Genomic DNA, 27,088 nt, shown 5'->3' on the forward strand with positions numbered 1-27,088 from the left:
AATAATGGTACGAGACAACTTAATATACAAACCCAAACAATTAATAAAGCGTTATCTGTACTTTATGGTTTTATATGGCACAGTCAATATGTTTACCTGAGTGCACGTGTCGGTGGAAGAGGTGAAAGGAATGCACATGCGCAGTAGCTTCAATTGCGGTTAGGTCAAAGGGTCGTGATGAAAGTAATCCTCAAGTTCTTCTCATACTTCTGTCCCAAGAATAAAGACACATTCTTTAATTTAACTATATTTATATAATGCTGCGATATTGTCCCGTGACATTAGTATCCATAACTGATCCATACATTTTATTTGTAGATGTTATTTACCTTATTCCAAATTATATTTGATAAATGACACTTGTGTTTTTGTCCTTTAAAATTAATGAGAGTATAAAATACCAAAAATCAATGCACTGGAGAGACGGCAGAGAAGGAAATAATGACATATTTGCCTTCAAGAGTTGTGGGGTGTGAGTAAAAAAAACAAAAAAACAGCGGAGGTCTACCGCTCGTGTGTTGACATCAGACTGACGTCATTTCTCTCTGGGCTCTCATTGGTTAATATCGCCTCGTCGTTTTTCCCGCAGCGGCCATATTTGTTGATGTGTCATATCAAAGTGACTTGTTGGGGGCTATCAGCTGGTAGAAGGTAGAAATCCCAAAGTTAACTCTTATCCCGGTTCTCTCCGCGTTGAACTGCACCATGGAGTTTTCGCTTACGGTGGGTGTAAATATAACCATGCTTTATTTGTCATTAATGCAATAGATGGTAGCGTTAGCTTCGCTAGCTGCGGTGTGAGCTAACGCCTCTCTTATCAACGTTAGCTTAGCTAGCTAAAGTAAGCAGTGCCTCCATACAATATGTCAGTCAGCAGTAATGTGTTAAATCTGTTGTAACCACCCGTTTTTAGTTTGCTGTTTTGCGTTTGGTAACGTTGACGTGTTTTCTTAATTCATTGTCGCGGTGAACTAAGCAGCTAGCAAGATTAAGTCAGCTTTGGCAAGGCTAGCGTTCAATGAACCGAAGTGTTAATAAAACGGTAGTAACGTTAAATACAAATGGCACATTGGCCTACTGTTCGCTAACTACACATTAACCAACCCGATGCATGGGCACCTAAAGGGCGTCTTTTAACACGACTGGCTATTGACGTTACGTGAACTACTTATGACAGTGTTCTTGGATGACACCTGTCGCAAGGGCATCAACGCCATTGTAACGTGAGGTGTTTTATAGGTTGTGCTTTCACTGCTTAACATGAGAAGCTTGCTTGTGTTGCTGTATGTGCTTATGATCCATGTATCACAATAGGATAATGGTCAGCACAGGGCTTCTGAGTTTTATTATGAGTGATATGTACTATAAGTGTAGTGGGTATGTGCTGGGGGGGGATTTCGGGTAGGGAAACATGGTGTAACATATCATCTTTCAAAGACAACAACTCATTGAGCTGTATTTAAAATGTCTCGCTGCCAGCTATTCGCAGTCTCTGTGATTAATTACACTGTAGATGCTGACAAAGCCCTTTTTTCCGTCCTAGGGAATTATGGCTTCAAGTCATGACTGGATGTTTGAGACTGAGACAGGGCTACTCTGTTTATTGACCTTTCCCACAGCTTTAGTGAGCACAGGCTTAGTGGCTATTCATATCCCTAAGATAATGTGAACACGAAAAGTGTCTTCAAGCTAATCCAAAAAAGGTTGTATTTCTTATTCTCAAAATGAAACATGAGAGCGTTGTACAGTCCTTTTCATAATTGTCATATCCACCCAAGTGTGTTTTACCATGCCCTCTGAATGAATTGGTGATACCTTTTTTAAATGATATGCAATGAGGTTGTGTAATAATCTTAAATACTTATGACATTCTGCGCCACACTCTTGCAAGTGTAACTATGCCACCGGGGTTGACAGGACCACGCCTCTGAGTGTGTGTCTGTTGGTTATGTCTTTGAGGTATGTGATCCTTCTGAAAACAGATAAATAGAAAACAGAGAACAAACGTGACGCTCAAGACATCAAGGATAAGATTGTATCTAATGACCAGAAAGGCACAGGGCTGCTCAACTGGTGACGTCCAGGAATTTTAGGCTGTTCACAGAAAAACTGTTGTCCCATGATGTGTGAAAATCCCAGTATTGTTTTTGTCTTGGCTCCATCTCAGTCTCCCTCTCTACTCTGTCTCTGCCAGATTTGAACCAGAGAGGGACCATGGAACAGCCTGGTCCTGCGTCAGATACACACATGATGGACGGATCAGAGGTTGAGTCGGTGTCAGAGGGGAATCACAAACCTCACAACAGCACATCTGACGTAAAAGAGGAGGAGCAAATCTTTCACGACGCTGCAGATGTGGCAGAAAAGTGCAGTGAGGCAGAAGACGAAGCAGAGCCTGACAGTGAATTAATCAGTACTGCGACAGATGTACCGACAGACATAGAGACAAAGTCGGAAGCTCAAACATGCAGTCGGGAACATGAAGAGGGGAGTGAGCTGGATGCTGATGACAGCTGTGATAGAAGTGCCGTTGTCATGGATGGCGGGATACCTTCACTTTCCGCTGAGGCTGGAGGAGCTTTGGTAGCCCCCGTCACCACGTTGGATGATGTGGTAGAAAGCTCTCCTCCTGTTCTTGAAGGAACAATAGTAACCATATTGACCTTTGATGAAGTGAAGGATTGTCACGCCAGCGCTCCGAACGGCAACGAGCAGCCATCGGTCTTGATTAGAAGTTGTTCCACAGAGCCATCGCCTGCCGATGAGAGTGGTTCAGCTGAGAGTCCGTCATCCTTTTCTGTCCAAAGTGCTTCCGAAAACTCCTCCACCGACTCGACAGCCACCTCCGGGTTCTGTAATGGCCCTTCTACTCCCAGTCCCGACACCATCGGCTCCTCCCTTGCGTCCAGCCCACAAACCGGTGCCGACACCTCAGCCCCCTCGCATCCATTGTTGAGTCCGTACGACACCGATTGCAGCCGAAAGCTTATCTCCCAAATCCAGCGCTCGCTGTCACAGGAGTCGCTGCTGGATGAGCTGGAGTCAGAGCTGTTGGCTTGTCAGCTGCCTCGGGGGGAAAGCGGAGGGGAGACGAAAGGGAGCGCACCCGTCAACGGTCTGCAAGAGGACTGCATTATGGTCTTTGAGAAGTGTGCGCAATACAAGTATGCACAGCAGGAGAAGTCCATTCATAGGTAAACTGCTATTTAAAATAGATGCACTATGTTGTCAGTTATTAGATTCATCTATTTCTCTGATTTACTTGCTGCCTAGTGTCGCTGATCATGTACTAGGTAGGCCACCTTCATTGCCTCATTTTAAACTATTTGTACAGTACTTAGCTTCCATTGTAATGAGTCAGTTTAGCAAGAGATTAACAAACTTTCTGTTGGCTGTTGCTTTTCTTTCACCTTTTAATCTGTCTTGATTAAGCGGCCATACAAGAATAATTGTTTTAAAGCCCAAGCAGTGTTTTATGCAGTCGTGAAACAAGATTTTTGGCAACATTCGCAGGAATTTCCCATCCTGCTATTTCTTCTGGCCTTAATAACAACAGTCTTAATTCTTCAGTACTTTGACCTGATCGGTATTGTATGCTAATGCGTTTGTGTGTGCTGCTTGTTTGTTTATACAGGCTGCTTGAGGAGAACAAGAGGCACCAGGAGCTGATCCTGGGTATCTGTTCAGAGAAGGACAACATGAGGGAAGAGCTGAAAAAGAGGGCAGAGACGGAAAAGCAACACATGGCCACCATCAAAAAGGTTTGTCTCATTCTCCATGTTCTATTCACATTGTTCATGGTCATATGGCACCAACTGTTTTGGAGCACAAACAAAAAGCGATATGCTCTGTATCTGTGCCTCGGTCCAAAACAAGAGTATTCTGAAATATTGAGCTATGTTTGTCCTGCATGTCTCTCCAAGCTATTTTTAATCACTCTTTGAAAAACAATGGAAGCCTATTTAAAAAATGCTTTTCATGAACAAGGAAGTGTTCCTCTGCGATGTTTTGTCTGACTTCCTGTCTTCTGGCATTGACTTTTGCTAATTGTGATAACATAGCACCTGCCTTTTTGCAAATAGTTTCATTTTTTTGCTCTACAACGTTTCGTGTTGAGGACCGTAAAACGTTGCTCCACATCAGCCTTAAACACCGACGGCTTATCAGAGCATTGCTCTTGACCTGCTCCATGACGATATTCTTCAACTTTTGTTTCTTTTGTGTGTGTGTGCGTCGGATTTGCCAAGCTAACCATCTACCTACTAGCACACCAAAACACAAGTATTCTCTATGCGTTGGATCTGGGCTAGCATTGCTGTTGCCATAGAAGGAACAATAATTGAATCGTGCTCTCTTGGTAACGTTTGTGTAAGCATTGTGTAAGCAGAAGGGTGTAGGAGGGGTTTTCATGTATGGGTTAATCCCTTTTCTTTTACAGTAAACGTCTCCTGGAACACAATGCTTCTCTGCCTTCCTCTTCCTGTTCATTTATTCATATTCATTTATTTTAGCCTCCAAACATTTTGCATCCGCCGTCATCCCGTGAAGCAGGTTAGCCCAGGTGTGGCCCGAGTCTCAAATGTTGCCCAACAAGTTGCTTATCCTTTTATACTCCCTGTTTCTGCAGTTGGAGGGCAGGGTGGAGGAGCTGCTGAAAGAACTTAAGGAGTCGCGGGATAAACTCATTCACCAGGACCAGGCAGCAAGGGCCGCCCTCCAGCAGATGCAGAAGGACATGTCCTACAGGCTAGAACAGGTAGAACTGGATCTTTGATGAGCGGCCACAGTCTAAACCTTATTTGCATGTCTGGCCTTTATTACAACATACCCAGTCCAAGGTTTGGGACTATGGTAGAAAAACTAAAGTATACATTTTAATGTAATTTCAATCTCAGTTTTGACCAAATGTATTTATATATATATATATATATACTGTGTTTACACAAGAAAATGGATTTTCATTTAAGAATGTTCAGAGACAAGAACCAGTTGTCTGAAATGCACTAAAGAATTGCACTCATGTGCACACACCCCTCTTCAGTGTCTGTAGTATCTCTATGTACCGAGATTATCATTGAGAAACCTGTACCACCTTACAGAGAGGAAGGTTGTATTTATCTTCAGATTGAAGTTATTGCTAAAGCTGAAAAAGCTCAAAAGAAAGGTTACTCACAACTCGCCACAAATACATTCCTTTGATTTTTGCCACACATTGAGGCCGATGTTTGTACAAAACTAGCAGCTGAGTCTTTGCACACCAAACTTGTTATTGCAGATTTAATCACAAGAGTGCAGGAGAGCACATTTTATATCCAATAGATTTCCACACCTGGTAGAAACCATGTTGGGCACTTCTCTCTTGACAGTTTTGTCACACTCCACAACTTTTAATTTCACTGTTCAGTGAACAGTAAGAGGTACATTTTGCACTCAGTTGTCCTCTTTTACCCGTTCCCTTAAGATGGTTACCCAGTCCTAATCGACTGTTGTCCCTGAGGTTTGAAACATTTGTTCTGTTACTAAATCTGTGCCACCCAACTGATAATGTCTTAGTTTTTTAAACTTAGTTTCTTTAATTTAAGGTGCACATTGTGATGCCTGATGCAAGTGCAACACAATCACAACAACTCTGATACAGTTTCTCCCTCCTTCTCTTGCTCTCCTGAAAGTCCAGCTTGTTGGAAGATTACTCAAAAACTATTAACTGACAAAAAAAGAAATGGCACATGAGCATCTCATTGGCATGAGGAATGAACACACAGGTGTGAGAAAAGCAGTAGTGGGTGCCACAGTGTGCCGTGGTCAATGAAAGGAATGTGGTATTAAGAAAGTCTGGGTGCCTTCATGATCCAACAGTACAAGCAGCTCACTGACTGAAGTGGGGGGGGGGATTCTTTTAAAACTAATTCATGATACAAACGATCATCTCAGGTGGGCAAGAAGTGTGACGAGGCACGCCAAGAGAAGGAGGCCATGGTGATGAAATATGTGCGGGGGGAGAAGGAGGCCCTGGACCTGAGGCGAGATAAGGAGGGTTTGGAGAAGAGGCTGAGGGAAGCCACCAAGGAGGTCGACCGCCAGGCCCTCCGAGGAAACCAGCTGGCTCAGGATAAAGGTCGTCTGCAGCAGCTGTACGATGCGAAGGTAAATACTGTGTCCGTCTTAAGAACCTCGCTTAAACCATTTGTAGCAGGACATAAAAACTCAACAACGGCTCTGCTTAAGGTCACCTCTGACTAAAGTACAACTTTTATATGCGACACATCAAAGATTGTATCTCGCTCGTCCTTATTACACTGGATTGAGTCATCTATTTTTGCAGTGTTGGATATCCCACCCTGACCTTATTATCATATAAATATTGGGGAATTAGCAAGGGGAAAAACATGAAGCCTGGTTATTTAATAAGTATCTCCGCTCAGCCAAAGATCCATTTGCCGTCCTCTCCTCCTGATGTTGTTCTTTCACTCATCTCTCTCTCTCTCTGTGCTCTCAGGAAGGCGAGGTGAGCCGGTTGACTCGAGAGGTGGAAAGGTTGAAGGAGGAGATCAACTCGCACCTCATCAAGGTGAAATGGGCCCAGAACAAACTGAAGAGTGAGGCGGAAGCACACAAGGTAATGTATCTGATACGTCGTGTTCAACATGTTACTTATCAAGCAATGCTGCTGACATTTTTTAACAGAAAGGCGGTCGAACAATAAGAAACGATTTCACACCGCAAATGTGCTCTATAATCCGAGCAATGTTTTATAGGCAAACATAAGGAAACACCATTTTTTTGAATCACTTGTTCATAATATCCCGATGTTATTATTGATGAATCTGAACATACTGCAGACAAATCTCTACATTTACGCGTCTAATAAGGTTGACTACATGAAGTTGTTTCGTCTCCAGTATATAGTCGATACATTGCCCGTATCAGTTTGAAAGATGCAACTTAAATTTCTGGTTAATTTTCTTCATTTAGTCTAGAAAGCACGCCCGTTGTTTGTCAAAGATGCAGAAGTATTTCCAGCGAACACAAATGACATCCCCTTCGGTCATTCTATCTGCAGCCGCCTCATAAAAACCACGATTACTGTAGATGTGTCTTCAGATTCAGGGGCAAAATGAAATGGGGTGAAAATGGTACAGTAATGATCCTGCAAGGAAATCATCATTAACACTGTTGCTATTTTTGAAAATGTCTATTAAGAAATAATGCTTTTGATGTTTACCTGCCTCCAAGCAAATGCACAACAATGAACAGAGGAAAAGGCAAAAAGCTCAGTCGTTGCTCAAGGCCTCAAGAGCTGAGCCACTAATGTTTCTCTTTGTGGTGGTTTGAGTGGTTGATGTGTATGTATGTATGTATGTGTGTGTGTGTGTGTGTGTGTGTGTGTGTGTGTGTGTGTGTGTGTGTGTAAATCACTCCGTCTGCACAAAATCCATTTGCCAGGAAAAGAAGTCAGAACAAAAACATTTTGCAAATCATGACATGGCTTTATACAATACAGGCTTGGCTTTGAAGTGAAATGCCTGTTGTTGTTTTTTCCGGTGTCATGATTACATCGTTATGTTTAACTGTGTGCAGGAAACGAAAGACAAACTGAGAGACACGTCTTCCAAGTTGGCGCAGGCCAAAGAAGAGACTGAACAGATCCGCAAGAACTGCCAGGACATGATCCGAACATACCAGGTCTGTGATATTTCTCACGTAGAAGTATTAGTTTGCTCATGACCAATAATGTGAGCGAATGTGAAACATCTCTGTGCGTATGAGAAACCCGGTATGTCTGGATTTGTTGGATGTAGATAGAGAGATTTCCTTTTTTTTTGTGTCACTTATTGGACTGCAGTCGGTTAGCTCACTCACTGAAGGAACCAATTAAATAATTACATTAATCAAATCTGATTGGTCAGTGACACATGAGGTAAGAAATACAACAGCTGTATCACATACTGTACTCTCACATACACCAACTAAAAACATTAAAGGAGAATATGAACATGAAACTGATCTTGATTGGTTCTGCTTCAGGGGAAAGGCAGTTTTCATTTATACCTTGTGATGGTGGTAGAGAGCTGCCTCAGAGTTCTCTGTGTGCTAGTTTGAGCTATTGTATTCACCAGTGGTGTGTTATACGCAGAGCATACACAGACAACAGGGACAGCATACGACAGAAGAAGACATCAGAATGAAACGACATGTCGAGAAGGTGGTTAAAAAAAAGTGTTGAAAGTTAAATAAGACCAGAAAAAGCCCCAGAAGTCTTTGTTGCAAAGATGGAAATGATATTTTGCGGTCTCATTGTTATTATCAGATTCTCTCTCCCATGCCTTATATTTCACACACACCTCTCTTTCTTCACGTCAGCCCCTCTTGACCTGCGTATTCTCTCTTTCACCCTCATTATTGTTGTCTTGTTTTTTTGAATCTTTCTACCCCTCCCTCCTCCAGGAATCGGAGGAACTCAAGTCCAACGAGCTGGATACTAAACTGAGGGAGACCAAAGTAGAGCTGGAGAAACACAAGCTGGAACAAACAGACCAATTAGAGGTGCCAGCCACTGTGCACACATACAAACACTTTCTCACACGTCTTATCACAATAAGCTAAGCAGTAGTAGTAGTAGTTTAGCGATGTGCTTACTGCTTTCTATTGTCGGTGAATCATTTTTCTATTTGCATCCGTGTGTCAATCAACCAGAAATAGACAATAATACAGGTTTGCTGTTGATTCAAAATGACACGTACATTTTGTTCTGTTATTCATCCTTTTATTGATGCTCTTGAAGCTCTTCTAGTAATTTTCAGCTGTTTTGAGAGGTGTAATTGCCCCAAATAGGAATGAGTAACAAACTGGCACATAGGCTCTACAGGCAGGGACACATGCACACGGGCACAGACTCGATCCAAACACAATGGCCTGTTTTTCTCTCTGCTTCATTCTGAGGGGAATCACACTTTAAAAATACATGGCCTGGAAATAATCAATATGAAGCTGCGGGTTTCAACAACAACCCAGAGGGCGTCATTAATTTCTTGCACATCCTGGTTCGTTTATCCAAAGTGTTTACACGTCCTTAAAATTGAAGTCACAAATATCGGGTCAGTAGCTTGTCTTGAATTTGAGTTTTGATGGGTTAATTTTCGCTGAAATGTTTGATTTTAACCTATAAATTTGGTCATAAAAAGATGAATCTGATGGAGTTTGACACTGGATGGATATACAGTATGTTGTGGGTCCATCACTGTGTGCGGATTGTTTTACAACGTAGGACCTCAGCAGATTTTGCTGCCCTGCTGATGAATGAATTGGTCCAAATATTTGTTAATTTTACTTTATGTGTTTTGCTCAAGTGATGATACAGCTCAGTCATAAATAATACAATAAAAAAACAAAACGGTTGGGTTTCTATTACTGGGTGGGTGTTGACATTAGAATGCGATGAATGGAGGCACCAGACAGTAAATCTACCAGCATCTCCATTACTGACATGTTGTCTTGGATACCACAGGCTACTAATAGCTTCTTGGAAAAATTGTGCCGTTAATGGCTTTGTTCAAAAGATGAGACGGACACATTATTAAGCTTTTGCCTTTGCATGTATAATGACTGCAGAAGCAAAATAATGTTAATGAATGCCACACATGGATTACCAGGAAACGCATTTGCAATGAAATGATGCTAATGTAAGATTCTTCTCTTCCCCCCCCCCCCCCCCCCCCAGAAATAAATGTGTGAGTGAGCGTTAAGTTGATGGCTAAAACCATTGAACTGAATTGCTAATGTGTTTTAAATCTTAGCAATCACAACTGGAATTGGCAGAGAGAAAAAAAAACTTTTTTTAGAACTAGGTATGCTTTTACAATCAGGATTTAGGTTTAGAAAGAGATTTTTGCCTTTTTAAGCAGACTCAGAGTAAGAACCGTAACAGTGGATACATATCTAATGTAGAACTTAATGCATGTGGCAGGTGCACCGAGTGAAGGCCAAAGAGCTGGACGACCTGAAAAGGAGTTACAAAGAGGGCATGGATGAGCTCATTACTCTACGAACCAAGGTTTGTCATGCAGATAAGTCTCTCTCTCTGTCTCTCTGTCTCTCTGTGTGTGTGTGTGTGATCAGAAGACGTTAAGCTTAATCAAGGGTGTGTTGTTGTGTAGTTAAAGTGTCTTGAAGACGAGCGTCCACGCTGGGAGGACGAGCTGAACAAGTACAGGGAGATCATCAACCGGCAGAAGGCAGAGATCGGGCGGCAGAGAGAAAAGCTGGAAGAGATCACTGCGCTCCAGGAGCAGCATGAACGGTACCAACACGCACTCTCACACTTATCATGCAGGAGCTGTGCTTAAACTTCAAACGTAATTAGTTTTGATACTACAGAGCACACTGTAATTCAGTTCTCCCCCTTTTTTTTTTCTTTTGCAAGTACCTTTATTGAAGGATTTAAAGATAGGCCAGGGACAGATATAGCACACAAGGCAGGAAGGGTCTCGGGTCCCTCTGTGGTCGTGTGGCTCTGCCGGCCACGTGCAGAGGACTCGGTGGAGAAGCTTTCCCCTCTTTATCAAAATGAAGCTTTCTGTGTGTGCCAGAGTGCCAACCCAAATAGATTTATGCAAAAGATTCTCAGTTTTCTTCTTCTGGCCGTCACTTTGAGCAGCAGGACATTTTTCCATCACTCGGCACCAACATTTTTAGCTGTTGGCAAGTAAAAAGTTCTTTTGGTCCGTAGGCAACTTTACTACCAGTGAAGCTGTGACTTCCGTCCTGACAAATTAAATTATGTACGGCTCAAGTTTCTATGAATGAATGCCAATGCAACAAAAGCTTTCTTGTTTGAGTTAAATGATGGATTACAATGAACAGTTAATTATGAACTTTTTTTTTTTCAAACATTTCGGTCCTTTATTCAATAATTTCTTTCTTGATTTTGTAATTCATACATTTTTTGTATTGGATAGTTGTCTTTATATACATATGATAAAACAATATTAAAATCATTAAAGATAAATTGACTCATCTTATTAGGTATAGTTTTCTGTGTCATACATATAGTCGTACCCTTAACAGTACATAATTCTCACACACACACACACACACACACACACACACACACACACACACACACACACACACACACACACACACACACACACACACACACACACACACACACACACACACACACACACACACGAAGGGAAGCTCACAGCCGCTGTCTTTATTAACACCTTGCCAATCATTCTTTTGTCCCGCAGTGATAAACAGGAGGTCGCGTCTCTTCGCGAGGAAGTGGACGGCCTGTCCAGCCAGATGGTCGACCTCCAGCGCGACGTACAAGGCAGCAGAGAGCGTGAGGCCGAGTTACTGGGCTTCACCGAGAAGCTGAGCAGCAAGAACGCACAGCTCCAGTCGGAGAGCAACTCACTGCAGTACCAGTTGGACCAGCTCAACAGTAGCTTCACAGAGCTCCAAGCCAAGCTGGAGGAGACCAACCGGCTGCTAGATGACAAGGTCGGGCAAGCTGGATCACACAGAGCTCTGTAGAAGTGGCACAAAGCAGCCGAGTTGTCTGACCTAGAACATGCAGCGTCCTTGAACTGATATTTGTTGGCTTAACATTCAGGAGAAAATCTTAAAATAGTTTGTGCTATATATTTTTTTTTTTTTGCCTTTTCAATCACAGGTTGCTAGAACAAGCAGCCGTTGTCACTCTTATCATGTCTGCTATTGCATCATTAGGCTCATTTAGCCCCCCCCCCCCCCCCCCCCCCCCCCCCCCCCCCCCTTCTCTTATTCATCCCACAGTCACGGCTGCTGAAACAGGAGGAGGTGCTGAGGCAGCAGGAGGTGCAGGGCCTGCAGGAGGAGCGGGCAGCGTTGCAGACAGAAGTGGCGCAGCTAAAAACCAGAGTTGAAGAGCTGAGGGATGAGCTGGTCACTCGGAAACGGAAACAAGCTGCCAGCATCAAAGACCTCACAAAACAACTAACACAAGGTCAGCGAACCGTCCTTACAGTATATTTCCGTAGCTCCTTCGCGGTAAAGTCAGAAAAATACTGCGATATTTATCTTTGACATGTCTCCGCTGAGAGAGTGTGCTTTTCTCAGGATGTAATGTCAGGTCACACATGCAGAATGAGAGGATGATGAATGCAGGGTGATTAGAAACGAGGGAGATGGGAGAGTACAGATGGGTGCTGTGTATAGAAAGCTAATGTTCTTCTCATGATAGGATTATACTTAATAGAGTGAGCCAGCTTCCCCTGCGTGGTTCTCTGTGGGCCTTAAAGGGATAGATGAGGTTATATGAGGTGCCATAGTTAGTGTGTTACTACCTACAGTAGATGGTGGTCAGCATGGGAGCAAAGCAAAAAAAAACAACACACTACTAGTTTAAGTGTATGCTCTATAAAATTACTTTTTTTGTCAAGAAGAGAGCATAGATAACAGCTTCAGTTCCCAGTGCGAATAGGCCATCTGACTTCAAGGTAAAGCATTGATAAATATTCTGAATATAGCTTACAAATAAATTCATAATGTATTTTTTTTTGGTGGCTAAAATACGTTTAGCTGCTGCCCCCGTCTGCAGCTCCCACGCTGGTTCTGCCATGTCTGCTTCTCCAAACTGGGGGCGTGCGTGTGCGTGGGGAATACACCGACTGTGGAAAAGTACCTCGTACAACCCACTTAGAATATCAGAATGATCCCTTTTTATAGGGCACACATTTCAGAGCTTTATTAACACAAGCTTTTCCCTTTTTGTTTGCAATACGGGACACAAGGACATTAGGAGAGCTCGTGGTCATTCATCAGCGGTGCCGTTACTGTCTCTGACTGCAGCACGGTCATTTTAAGCCTGAGATTATGCACGGAAGGTTTTGCTGAGCGTGCACTCTTGTTCTAAAGCAGCCTTTATTCAGGTGCACACCTTCGCAGAGGAAAACTCTTGAGTTCAGTCAAGCAGTGATGCTTAAGCTTTGACTTTCATCTGGCCTTTTGTCTCAAATAATTACTTTGTAAGATTTTATACGCAGTTAATTTTTGGCGATGGTGTGTTTTTGAAGACACGGTATTGTTTCTTTGCTCACACAAGGCGAGAGTTGAAAGGATTAGTTGAGGAATCCATCAAGTTAATCAAGAGACAAAAACTCTTCCAATTCTGACAGTTTTCACAATCAATTAAGTTATTTATTAAGTGAAAATGCCAAATATTTCCTCACTATAGCCTATTAAATACAAATATTTGCTTACTTGTTTTTTATTGTTATGATTTAGACGAGCAATGAGCCGATTTTTGTGTTTTAAATGTCAGTGTGAAACTATTTTTTTGTTGTTAAGAACATGCTTTATTTAGTTGATAGACGTTTGAAAGGTCTTTACTCGTTCTTTACTTTCCAGCCCGTAAGAGACTGGACCAGGTTGAGAATGGAGGCTGCGACCGGGATGCCAGCAGTATGGGCAGTCGCTCAAGTTCCTCAGGTACTGCTCCTGGATTTGGTTAGTATTTAACACGTGCAGAAGTAATATCATAAAAGACTTTGGTTTGTTCAAAATATAAAGAGTATTTTCTTATAAGAAATCAAAGCTCACAGGTTGTTGAAACGTGACCAAAGTCACAACAATGAGCAGTTTTTCCTGAGTTCATCATGATCTCCCCTCCATTCCCTCCAGGCTCCTTGAATGTCCGCCATGGTGGGAGCAGTGGCGTTGAGGAGCGGTCCCCAGAGAGCCAGTCCGGACCCTCGGTGGTGGTCGTGGACAGCTTCCCAGAGGTGGACAAGACCGTGCTCGTGGACCGCATCGTCCGTCTGCAAAAGGCCCTGGCTCGCAAGCAGGAAAAAATCGAGTTCATGGAGGATCACATCAAGCAACTGGTGGAGGAGATCCGCAAAAAGACCAAGTGAGTGGCGTGGACCGGTACACGGAGCAGAGAAAGGGAGATGGCCAGACATTTTTTTTTTTTACTGCTATTTACAATGCTGAATTCATTTTTTGGGGAGCAGTTTGACCCGAGAATGCGAGGTGTTCAGATTTTACCGGTGCAGTGGATGGTGGTATATTGTGCTCAAACAATACTGATGGATAAAGATGCAGTGTTTCAGACGCTAAGACCAATAGTCAGAGAGCAGTTTCTTGCATATATTTTCATAGTTGCACATGTTAAACAGCTCTAAGCATTTAGTGTTAATAATGCAGATAGATATGCCGAACAATACAGAGTCCAGAGTTTAATATCCTTTTCAGTTTATCCCAATATTCAGGCACACCATACCTCACTCCCCGGTGCACCTCTGCTTCAGCTCACCTTGATCAGACAGCATGTGCACACACACATATACACGCACACACACACACACAGTTTATTATCATATCATCGTCCTTACATTCTAACTCGTGCACCTCACTTCGGATTCGTGACAAACTTCACTCTGAGCTACTTCCAGTCAAGGGGGGGTGAACGCATCAGTATGAAGCCTTAATAAGGTCCCATCCATATTCACGGCTATCGCCTTAACTGAAGGGACGGCGTGAAGGTCGAGACGGCTATCGTAGTCGCACCACTACTTTATTTGCAGGTTAGTCGGGATAAAACGGGGTGAGGATATGATTTTAACGTGACAGAGTAACAAAGTGAGAGCCAAATAGGCTTGAAACATTTTTCTCTACTGAGTGAAATAGGTGAGATCTTTTAATTGATCAGTATAAATCACTTCAAACAGTTTATTAATGTTCTGCATCTGGCTCTTGTTGCCAGATTATATTTACAATGCTCAGAGTTATCCAATCATCCCAACTTGGATCATCCCACTCCTCGTTTCTTTCTCCGCTACACACTTTGTATTGAATCCATTAGCCTCAACCTACATTCAAGAGTTAAGATTGAGGACGAATCCCACGGTTACTGGGCTAAATTTAGCTCCGCAAAATCTCGGTGAAGTGTCTGTGTGTGTGTGTGTGTGTGTGGGGGGGGGTGGTATTGTATTACACTTCCCAGTGTGTGTGGACGTGAATTTGTCCTTTTTGCCTTTCTGTATCCATCCCTCCAGGACACCCAGGTGAAAACTGATTTAACTGTAAGCCTGAAGCAGGTGATGAATAACGAGACACTAGACGTGGGTCTCTGACAAAAGACAAATAGTGAAAGGCTACGGTTTGATTTAAGCTTCCACGCTTTATGGTCATTAGGAGTGTTTTTGCATCTTTAAGCTCATTGACTGTTAACGATTGCATCAATTTACTACTGTTGTGTTCTCACTATATTCCAAAGAATATATAGCTCCAAAGTGGGAGGAGATATTTTGGGTACCCCCCCCCCCAGTTCAAGAAGTAAAAGCTCCAAGATGCATTTCTGTGAGAAACATCCAATCACACAGCTACAAACTCTGTAACGTGCTAGCCCGCAGGCCAAACCTAAAGTCTGTGCAGTTGAGAAAACTGATAATACAATCTGCTGCTTAGTTCAATTATCGTTCGGATTCTGGGTCAGTTTCGGATGAATAATTGAAACTGTTTATGGTGTGTTTGGCTGAAGCTTTGATTGGCGCTCTCTTGGTTTAGCCTTTCAAAAACGACAGTTTCACTGTGTTGCCCTCCGGCTTGTCACACACACACAAAGGGACGCACACAACTGTATTAACAGGGTGGTTTCGCCGCAATCCAACAGCACAATAAATTACAATTATTTAACCACAGTAAAAGAAAAATCTATTTTTCTCCCATTTTATGAATCTAAAATATGATGAAGCTTTATTTGTGAACCTCAATAGAAGCTCTGAACGTACAGCCCTACATCTTCCCCACACCAGCGCTGACTGAGGCTCATGGGTATTGTAGTATTTAGTGGTCACTAATAAAATCTGGTGGCCTGGCCACAAGATAAGCCTCGACCTAAATGATCGTTGCATTATTCCGGAGGCTCTTTTTTTTTTCACCTATCGTGCAGCCATTCAATATCTTTTGCGAGTGGCATCTTCATGTGCTGCCGGGAAGTCAAACACGGGTCATTGGCTACAAGCCTCATACAGTATTTGTAGTAAATGAGCTAAAACATTCAGAAACGGCGGCATTATCATCATCCCTCATGGGGCAATGATGTCTGTATCCCACACCTGGTTGTTATGACCATTAAGTCTAAACAGGCCCTTCATGTGACTTGAATTAAAATGATGTTGTTACAGACCAGATGAGAACAGGAGGAGGCCTTCTGTTCAGGAGACGTAGATGGATATTTATTTAGAGAGCGCGCCCTTTTGCTCTGTTTTGTTGTAATCGGTGGCGACTGCAAATCAGGGCAATATATGCTCTGCTGTTGACTATTATGGATCCACACCTGCTGAGTGTATTTAAATACACAACATTTTTTATAAATAATACATACATTTAGACGTATTACGATTTATTGAGCATGTACAGTCATACAAAAAGCGTTAAACCTGAAACTAATAATTGCCTTTCAATATGTTTTTTGTTATAGCCTGAGAAGTTTTGAGTAAGATAAAGATAAAACATCCAAACAACCACCGGCATATCTTTCTTTCCCATATCTTTCTCTTTTTGTCTCGCAACGTTTTGGGCACGACTTTTAGTCCCCTTAAGAACCTTTTTCATGTTATGTGGTCTGACACAACACATCCAAGAGTTGAACTGTACCCAGAATTGCCGCCTTCACTTCACGCATGCTTGACTTGCCGCCCTCATTGCTTACACACTCTCAGCTGGAACACAAAAAGGACACACTACTCACAAAGTCCGAAAGAAATCATTGTCTTGCTCACACCCCGGCCGACCTGTGCATGACATTCGGCACACCACGTGGCCACGTCTTTAATTTCTGTCACTTTATTTTTTGTTTTTACTAAACACTGTCGTGATGGAACTGGGGTCCAAATATGGACCCTTGCAAGTCTAGTCAGAGGTAAGTCGTGTGTGTGTGTGTGTGTGTGTGTGTGTGTGTGTGTGTGTGTGTGTGTGTGTGTGTGTGTGTGTGTGTGTGTGTGTGTGTGTGTGTGTGTGTGTGTGTGTGTGTGTGTGTGTGTGTGTGGACGATTTATGATGGTGGCTTTTTTTTGTAGTGCTTCCATAGCTGCTGTATCATTTCAGGTTTTTTTTTGCACCATAGCCGTCTTTGTGTTGTTAATGTGTAATGCATACACTGCAACATACAGTTTTAGGGTCTATGTAATGCATACAGACTTCTGAGAAAGACTTGCAATACCGAGACATAAAGCACTTTATTTGATTAAATTCATTTTATAATAAACGATGGGCCTTGTGGAAGTACGGGTCAATACGGAGTACCAGTATTCGTTCTATCTTCCCTTCAGAGTAGAATTAAAACGTATTTTATATATTTATAAATGTAATATTTTCATTTCAAGTCAAATGTTGATATTTTAAGGAGGCTGCAGACTCGTGTCCCAGGCTGCTGTGTTATTTTGGTATTGGACATTACTATAAATGCATGGCATATTCCTACTTTTGAACAACTATCCCATTTAAAGTCCTTGCGTTAAACATCTAAAGAGACCACTTAAAGTCAGTGTAATTGTCTGGATTGGATCGTTCAAATGATTGACTTGTTAAAGACCTTAATGTAGTGCATCTGTGCAGCCCCGTTCTATTCACCACAGAAGAAGAATCAAGACCGTCACAGCTTAGAACGGGGATATTCTTAAGGATGTATTACACAAACAGTTTGCTGTTTATTTTCAATTATGGTATTTATGTTTTGATTCATGAACGCTAGGTCAGGAGTAGTAGTAACGGTTGTAGTTGTAGTAATAGAATTTGCAACATTTAGGTATTCACCTCTAATGAATCTACTCTCTCGTCATCGTCTTGAGAATCCTCCAATAAGAATATATTTAGCTCTACATGTCAGGCAGAGTGGAAATCTTATCGCAGACTCTCACTAGCGGTCAGGAGCGTCCCTTTTGCTCATCCTGCAGTTACCCACCTTTCACAAAGTCACTCTCCGACGCGCCGTGCATTTGAACGAACCAACGCCAGCGTAGGGCTGAATATTGTGCTTTCAGATATACAGCTGGGTTGAGAGCCCGTTTTGAAATATTGATTACTGGCCCATCTCAAGAGAGTTACAGGCGGTTGTTGACCTTTTCTGTCGGGCATATTACCTGATCCTCTTCACCTCGCGCACTCCCAAGTCTTACAGAGGAGAATCAAGACTGCGGCTGCAATCTTAAAAGCTTTTTAGTTCCAGCATTGTGCGAGTTTAATTTACATTTGATACCTGGATTCTAGCCTCATCGTGCTCAATCTCTTGGCTGTAGACATACGCAGGAGAAATGATTCACACACTAATTTCCTTAACCATCCGCATCATCTTGAATATTGCTCTGTGTTATCTTCCCTTCTCTTTGGTCGCATATTAAGAAAAACATAATAATGTAGGACGCAGTAATGAATTTCAGTCACAATGGCGTCTCTCTCTCTCTGGGTCTGTTTTCCTCTTCATAGAAACACACCGGCTTATCATTGTTCTCTGGCTGCGCTGGTAAAATTGGACAACAAGAAGTTTAGAGCTGTTAAGCTCTGACACAAACATGAATTATCTGCTCTCGCTCTCGCTGACACAAACAAAGCTTTAGCACTATATTGTTACAGAGATGAAAATGTTCTCTGAACATGAGGATGAAGCGCTCTTTCTCAGACGCTCACGCAGACGATGCCGTTGATTAATTGAATCCTTGCAGCCCCCTCTAACACGGCCCTCTCCGTTACCGTTTTGTCCTCCATCTTTCTAGCTATGGCTGAATTTGTCCCGTGCACGAGTTCAACACGCCATCCCACTGAAATTACTATTCTCGGAACGTCTGCTGCTGCTTTTGCTGCTGGAAACGGTTTTATTGCACTGTAGGAGCTCACCATGCTCCCACTTTCTCAATTTCCTTGCTCAACAGTGTGCAGCCGATGCCGTGCGTTCACGTCGTTTCACCCTCTTTTTTTTTATTTCTGAAGCACACAGTTTGACTCCTCTCCTCCCCCCCCCCCCCCCACAGAATTATCCAGAGCTACGTGCTAAGAGAGGAATCGGGGGCCCTCTCGTCGGAGGCGTCGGACATTAACAAAGCCAATCTGAGCCGGCGGGGAGGCATCATGGCTTCTCTTTACACCTCCCACCCGGCGGACAGCGGGCTGACCCTGGACCTGTCGCTGGAGATCAACAGGAAGCTGCAGGCTGTGTTGGAGGACACACTGCTGAAGAACATCACTCTGAAGGTACGGTCTCTCCCAGCAGGCATCATACTCCATCAGCATTGTGCTATACATGCACAACAAGTGTACACAATTGTAATTTATGTAGATTAGAAAAACTACATTTACAACAGAACTTCATTCTTTTCTTAGAGTTTAGATTTAGATACTGAAAATGTAGCTCACTCCCTTTTTTAAGTCTTCTCACCCACACCGGCCCAGAAGACCGCGGGATCCCTGGACGCCTCCTCTGTAGCACTTTTGCACAGTATGAACCGCTGATGCAGAATACTGATGCTCGTTTTCTTCTTCGCAGGGTCTTTGAACATGTAATTGAATAGGATTTCAGCTGAACCAATTTTCTGACGCGTTAGTGTTAAATGAATGAATCCGTTCCACCTCTCAGCTCTCATGTCTGTCTAAAGAGGTGACGTATCCAGATGTACCTACAAGAAAATGTACGGCGGCACCCTGTTCTGACTAGTTTATTACCGTTCCATAAAATATGCTCAATTCCGCAGTCGGTGTGCAAAACGGGCTTCATGTACTACAATGCAACCCATTTATTTTTCACCAACAAATGCCCAATCGAGTGGGTGAATACTGCTTCCAAACTGGCCCAGGTTAAAGCAAAAAAAAGAGATGATGGGAAACTATAAAATATTTGAATGCGCCCACGTAAACGAGCCAAACTCTCACAGCGTGACATCGTCCCGTCTTCACGTGTTGTCGCAGCTTCTTTGATGTTTGTCTCGGTGCTCTCTTTGCACTTTTATGTTGGCACATTAGATGTTTAATTTATAACGAGCAGCTTCGTATGGTCTTTATATTGTGTTGATTTTTTTATCTTAAATACATAAAAACCTAAATAAGCCAATAAATTGTAACGTGGGAGTATTTCCTGACAGCGAGTTTTCTTTTCTGTGGATGAAAGATGATTGGCAGCAAGTAATTATGTAAAAACACTCAAGACGGGGACAATGAAATGACAGTAAAACAAAAAGCACGGACAAAGCTGAATTAAGGCTTCACATATCCTGTGATGGATCATTTAAAAGTAGTATTCATATATTCACTTTCTTTTCATCTTTCTCTGTTTTGACTCCTAATATTAAAACAGTAGACTCACACTTTCAAACACCATTTCTGTTCTCGTGAAGATGCCTTCTACCCAGAATATTTCCACATAGAAATAAATGGCAACGCTGCTTAAGGAACGTATTTCACTTGATAAACAGCCACAGCACAGCAGTCTGTTGTGTCCCTGAGTCTGAGAAGTGTTCCCTCTCTTTAACAGGAGAATCTGCAGACTCTGGGGTCCGAGATCGAGAGGCTCATAAAACAGCAGAGAGATCCTGAGGATGGAGTGAGGAGGAAGTGACAACACCAGGAAGGAGGAAGTAAAGGACCAATAAATCTACTTAAGGAACCCCCCAACCAAGCATTTTTGAAGGGACGGGACAATGTAAGATGTGCACACACGGTCATTGTCCCAACACACGAAGGAGCAAATAGAATGTTGCCAGTTGCCAGTAGCACCTCAGGCTGCTTTTTGAAGGACCTCTTGAACTCTGTCCATCCAGAAGAAGGTGTCTGAACTTACTTGATACTGTTGTTATTCCATCCACATTGCACCGCCTCCGCCAACACAACAGATCTTCCTCTGGCTAATGTCCGTCTCCCCCTGGAGCCTTGCCAAGATAAAGCTCTTCAGGCCAGTTTGCTTCAAAAGCTTGAAAGTCGAAACTGTCTCGTAAACTAATTGATGCCATAATTATGAATGTATAGCAAAGTGACAAACGCTGATTTGCCAATTGATTCATCCTATAAAAGAAAAGACATTTGTCCCCTCACAGCTCTGTCCACAAGTACAGTAAGTCTTACTGAAATAAGACGATCGTCGGCCAGCATGCCCTCGCTGCTTGTTTCCCGATGTTGGTCTGCCAATAAGCCAAATGTATTTTTGAAACGCAGCGCTCCAAGAAGTAAAAGTGAAAAAACAAACCCATCAGCCCCGGCTTTGTTGGGGGGTCTTGTGTGCCACATGGGCATTTTTCGTCAACTTTTGAGCAGCACAGCACTTACGCCCCGAAGCCGGCGAAGCATCGGCGGTCGCACCCATCTGTGTGACACCGGCGCTAGACCGAAGGAAGCGGACTGCTTTCTTGCAGCCAACAGCACTATGCCATCAGCGTGGAAGTATCCTCATGTTAAGCTGTGTAAGAAAATCTATGACAAGTATAACATTATAATATTATGTTACTGTTGAAATGTCTTGAGTTTGGCCATTTTGAATGTGATTTTTTTTTTCTTTCTCTTTTCTTGTTTGCTTAGAATTTGAGTTTTATTTGTCTGGTTATCCATTTTTATTTTATTTTATCATGCATATTCACTCAAAGCTTTCGTACAATTTTTGGCTTTTAATTTAAAATACCTAGAATATGTTTTGCCTTTCCTTCACTAATCTGTTTGATTAGTACCAACAGGCAACGACTTCTCTTAATCAGACATGAGCATCTACAGCTTGTTTGTTTTCAGCTTCCATGAAAGTGGTTTGGTAGCATCAGTAGCAAACTGTGGACACAGAGATAATAACTTTCTTTGCACCGTGTGCACAATATGATCTGGTGAGAGGAAAAGGACATCAATGTTCAGGTTCTAATATCACACTTCTTGTTTCTGTCTCTCGTGTCACTTAGTCCGTTGAAGTAAATCAAGTGTGGAAGAATCAGGCGGACAGGAGATCTGTAGCTGTAGCTCAGGAAAGCCAACGGAACCTACAGAAATATATCCTGGGACAAAGTGCAATGCTGTTCCTTTCATTGATTTTATTTGAACAATGTCTATCTTGTCCTTTTGTTTTGTTCCGAATGTGTTTGTGCGCCAGTATACTGTTTTATATGTCTGTTTTTATGCTTGCGTACGTGCATCATGCGACTGTGCAGGTGTTTGAATATTTAGTGTCCAACTTGTGTGTGTGTGTGTGTGTGTGTGTGTGTGTGTGTGTGTGTGTGTGTGTGTGTGTGTGAGAGAGTCTGCGTGCATGGCTGCATGTGTGCCTTTTTTATAACCTCTCAAGCTGTTGTGTTTACACCTTGTGTACATGCTTCAGCTGCCGGAGCTTATAGGATTTCACCAGACTGACCATGAAGTTTGTTTCATCCAGAGGAGTACTGGTACGCTTGATTTCCACACACACACACACACACACACACCTGCAGCTTCTGTCTCTCATTCACAGATGTTCAGCACACACAGTATGAAGGGTATGGAGCAGGCAACTAGCTTGATTCAACAATACTAAAGTTTTCTTTGGTCTTTATTTGATCTGATTTCAGAAGCTGTCACAGAGCATAAGCCTCCATCTCTTTTATGGGTCATGAATGATTGCAGGTTGATCCCCCCCCCCCTCCCCCTCCCATACACCCCGAGGCTATGTTGAAACGGCCCACTATGTGAATAGAGATGAACGTTTCCGGGATTGAAGTCGTGGAGTCCGTAATGCCTTGCTCTGCGTTTGATGTTCCTCTGCTTTTATTTCATCCGAACTGATTTCTTGGCGAGGCAGGATCAGCATGTAAACGTGCGGACGGCACACCTGGAGATTACGTCTTGATTCTCCTTGATATGGAAACTTGGTAACCTTTTAACCTCCCCAAAAGGTTCAGAAAGGTTGCGGTTCTATCACTTTACATTTAGGGTTTCTCTTTCTGGCATCTTAAACAATGCGCTAATGAGCTGCTCGCTGCTGAATAGGCGAAAGAATGTTGTTGCTTTACAGTCATTTTCTGGGACAGAAGTAAAATCCAACCTATGCAAAACATTGCATAGACCGTCCTCATTAATTCTCAGAGGCAGGCTACTTCACTTCTTCTGTGTTGGTCACAGCGTGTCTCCTGTAAGAATCATGCGGAGCCGAGATTTCACACAGCCTCTAAAAAGGGAAGCCATGCTGCAGCGTTATCAACGAATAAACGAATCATGTCTCACTCTACGGACACGATGAAATGGAGTTCAGTGTGTTTGTGTCAAAAGAGGTGTGTGAGTGTCAAAATGTGAGATTTAAATTGGAAGTTTGTCATTTTTCCTCCTGCTGTGCAATGATATGATTTCCCCCCCCCCTCCTCCCCATTTAGTGGAATATTCAAACTGTGATTATAATATACATTTGTAAATATGTCATTCTGTAAAATGATTATGAGATGTTTTTAAAAATGCTGATTATGTTTGTGTGTGTGTGTGTGTATATATGGTGTTTCCAGGGAATAAAAAGAGATGAGTCTTGGCTTTCTCTTGAATGTTCCACAGTGTCTCATATTTCATGTTTTTTGCTTTTTGCCATAAAAAACTTATATCGACATCTCGCCGCTGTTCTGGTTTGTGTAATTGAGGTTGGGACATTTTGAACACGGAGGTAACCTCTCTCGACTCTTTGTGGCATGCGACTTTAGGTCCCCATTTCAAAAAACAGCAGCGTCAGCGGTGCTGGAGGTCACGCACGTCACTGCACTACTGTCAGTCAAAGCAGGCAGCACTGTGGCAACACTCCCAAAAAATACAGGCGGAAAACAAGTCAAGGGTGAGTTTTCCTCCACAGCCAATTTAATGTCAAAAGCATCATTGTTGTGTAGCTGACCTAGTTTATCAAGTGGGGGAAAAAAAGTACTCTTTCAATGTTTTTATTCTTTGCGTTACAGCTTTAGTTTCCATGGAGAGTGTTGTGCTGTCACCATATCTTCTTTTGGATCAGTGTCATAGTTTAGTTGAACAATATCCTTAGTCACCCCGTCAATCTGCACACATCAGAAATGTTACATCATGCATGAGCTTACTCTTTCCCACGCAATGCACAAGTGCAGACTTTGACAAACACCTACAGACCAACGGACGGCACCTGTCATAAAAATAATAGTTCAGCGGGAAAAAAAAATAAGACATTTGATTCCATCGACATTCTCGTCACGTATGGGTGATATTTTCCAATTTCTCCGCAGGCACAGCAGCACTCGGCAGGTTCAAATATCCAATTCAGGCCAATGGTTACTGTCGGGCTATTTTTAGCTCACTGATAAAGGATACTCCTATCAGCTTAGATGACCACCCTTGAATTCATAAAGCATCGCCTGTGTCCTTTAGACACAGCAGCAAACATGGCAGTGTAGCTCTCAGGGTGCAGAGATAATAAGCCTGTCCTTGTCTATTTTTCTTTACTATATTACATCCGTACACCGCTACAGCTGCAACATTAAGATACAAACAACATTTGAATATGAATGGGTCTCTATAATGAATATTGCTGAAGTCCACTTGTCTTTTAACGTCAGTGTTTTGTCATTCTGTGTACAAAAACAGACCTTTTTAATTGGGAATATTCATGTATCCATCTAGTCTCATTAGATACCATTACAACAATCAGCCCGGGTGCGTGTAGAACGTCTCGGTAATGCTTTGATTGTATGCCACTCTCCTGCTACTCTCCCGACGCTTCACTTCCACCTCTGAGATGGAAATTGAGGGGGTCATTTTCTCAGACCCAGATGTTCATTCAGATCTGTAATTAATCAAATGTGCTGCAGGGTTTCAGCAGAGTAAATTTAGTGAATGGATTTGTGAATGAAATGTGTTTTTTGTTTCATGCTTAAACCAGAACTCAACTTCTGCATCTTCATGCAGGGGGCAGACGAGAGTAGAGTCTGCAGGCTTGGATCATTGCGATGCGCAAGCGGTCAGCAAGAACGGAAGCACCTCGGCCTCGAGAGTGATGACGGCCATTTAAACAAGCTGCTGTTCAGCTTCAGTGGAAATAACCAAGTACATTTATTCAAGTACTGTGCTTTACTTACCATTCAATAGTACTTTGTACTTCTATTCCTCTACATTTCAGTAGGAAATATTGCTTTTTTTCACTCAACTACATGTATTTACAGACTGTATCTCCTCGTTATTATTCAACTTAAAATATTACAGGAAATAATATTTCAGCTTGCGACCCCTTACATAAAGGCTGTTTCTATTCCCACATTTCAAAAGGATTAATGTGAAGAGAAATGTAAAGAAGTGTTTAACAGCACTTTCCTATGTCCTCTCCCATTAATTTTCACGAGCAGAGGTACACAAACATGTTGTGTACCTTTTGCTCTGCCCTCTAGACGAGCCAGTCTCGACGTACAGAATATCTAATGCACCACTGTCATGTTTTTTTTCCCTGGTGTGACACAATGACCTTTACCGTGAGGGGTAAAAACCCCCCCAATGTCAGCCGAGGGGTTGCAAAAGAGCAACATTGTTGTTTTGGACTCTTGGCCTCTCAGAGGGCTTTGAACACATTGTGTGTGTGCAAGTCCAACTCTGAACCTCAATGTTATTGTGAAAGACCGACCGGGGCTGTTCCAAAATCCTTGGATTTATGACGATGATGGTGGTCAGATATCGGCAGGCTGGTTGAAAATAAGATCACTTAGAGACATGGGGTCAGAAGTGGACCCCACAATAATGTTAGCTCTCATCAGTGCAGTCATGCTGGTGATGTCAGAGAAGGTTTTTGGAGCCACTATGTTCTGACTGAGCCAAATGCAAGTTAGAAACCAGTGAGTCAATGAGAAAATGCTTCCGCTTACTTTGCTACATCCATTGTGAATGTTTTTAAAAGGAGTAAGTCCTGAGTGCTCGGTTTCATAGTTCATACTTCTTTAATTAAGTGAAACATCAATTTACTTAACAAAAGATGAACACAAATGTGCCCCAATCTTTCGGCTACATGAGCAACAGTCAAAGCAAGCCAAAGCCCGGCAGATGGAGACCGCTGAGCGCCAAGTTCACATGGGAATCCAAGCAGATGGACGCATGTAGCGTAGCACCTGCTTTTGGCACCGCCTCTCGACCATCGCAGCGGGATTTAGACTGGAGTAAATCACAGAGGAATTTAATCTTACAGGGCTACAAGGCATTTATTAGCCATTGGAAGTTGCGTTTTATCAATGGTTGGCATCAGATGCCTGTCCCAGCTGCTGGCTCTCCACATGTTCATGCTTCTCATTTAGCTACATTCATAAATAAGTCATTTTGTTTCCCTGTATCACTTGTGTTTGAGTTGTATGGCTTAACAGGCTAATAAAACATATGTTTTACATATATATATATATATATATATACTGTTTATAATTGATATTAAGTACACTTCAATTACTTTGGATGTCAACAAACAAGAGACTTGAAGTCATTTTAAAGCTGTGCAAAACGGTGCACTTTTATGCTGCCGTTGCATGTATTTAGCACATCAGTTGGGGACGTGATAAGGTCATAATCACTCGCAATCAGCAATAATTACATCCAGGTGCTGACATTTCTTGTTTTCAGAAATCCCTGTTGTGTTTTTTCTTGCTTTGAACCTTGGAACAACCTCACCTCCAACCTCCTCCTGAAGGAAATGTTAAGTCTTTGCAGAGCATTTTACAAAATCATGCTTCTGTTGGTTCTCTGCTGCAATTAGCAGAATCGCTCATTTCCGTTGCCTTTTGTTTGGTCCCCATGGGAGCACGATGAGTAGCACATGCTATGTAAGTCCTCTTTAACTGACTTTGATTCACAGTATTGTTTTTGTACACATCATTATTTAAAGGCTTGTCTATTTAAAAGTATGTTATGCATCAATTTGAGCAGCATTTGCGAAAAGAGAAGATTACCAATTCACAAAGAAGTCTCATCTTCTCAATTTGATTAATGTTTGTGTTGGTCAGATGGCAGTAGGTGGTGGTTGGCAGAGACAATATTCATGATCTGGACGACAGGCGGTTGAGTCCTAATAACTGAATGAAACCTCGCACCTGTTGCCTGCGAGGATCTGAAAGAGCTCCTTTTAAAGTCTCAGTGCAGTGTG

At 42.5% G+C, this 27,088-nt stretch overlaps 1 protein-coding gene across 2 annotated transcripts; it reads left to right on the plus strand.

The window, feature by feature from the left end:
- The first annotated feature begins 606 nt into the window (after nucleotides 1-606).
- On the plus strand, nucleotides 607-23,515 carry ccdc186 (coiled-coil domain-containing protein 186). Of its 2 annotated transcripts, none has more exons than XM_079182620.1 (16): nucleotides 607-723; nucleotides 2,195-3,194; nucleotides 3,635-3,761; nucleotides 4,628-4,756; nucleotides 5,932-6,144; nucleotides 6,497-6,616; nucleotides 7,579-7,683; nucleotides 8,446-8,544; nucleotides 9,965-10,051; nucleotides 10,155-10,297; nucleotides 11,253-11,508; nucleotides 11,803-11,992; nucleotides 13,396-13,494; nucleotides 13,669-13,897; nucleotides 19,017-19,236; nucleotides 20,510-23,515. In XM_079182620.1, exons 2-16 carry the CDS (start codon nucleotides 2,215-2,217, stop codon nucleotides 20,591-20,593), a joined length of 3,081 nt encoding a protein of 1,026 aa, XP_079038746.1. In that variant the 5' UTR covers nucleotides 607-723; nucleotides 2,195-2,214; the 3' UTR covers nucleotides 20,594-23,515. The 2 variants fall into 2 exon arrangements, with proteins under 2 accessions (XP_079038746.1, XP_079038747.1); XM_079182621.1 differs by having other exon boundaries at nucleotides 13,396-13,476.
- Nucleotides 23,516-27,088: the final 3,573 nt, after the last annotated feature.

The sequence above is a fragment of the Pholis gunnellus genome (genome assembly GCF_910591455.1).
Source record: "Pholis gunnellus genome assembly, chromosome: 21".
In the NCBI taxonomy this organism is placed as follows: Eukaryota; Metazoa; Chordata; class Actinopteri; order Perciformes; family Pholidae; genus Pholis; species Pholis gunnellus.

What these genes read in the sequence shown, in the direction of transcription:
- ccdc186 (XM_079182620.1), top strand. Translation starts at nt 2,215, where the DNA reads ATGGAACAGCCTGGTCCTGCGTCAGATACACACATGATGGACGGATCA. An exon ending in CACAAAACAACTAACACAAG is followed by an intron (nt 11,993 to 13,395) that starts GTCAGCGAACCG and finishes TTTACTTTCCAG; the next exon opens with CCCGTAAGAGACTGGACCAG. An exon ending in GAGATCCGCAAAAAGACCAA is followed by an intron (nt 13,898 to 19,016) that starts GTGAGTGGCGTG and finishes CCCCCCCCACAG; the next exon opens with AATTATCCAGAGCTACGTGC.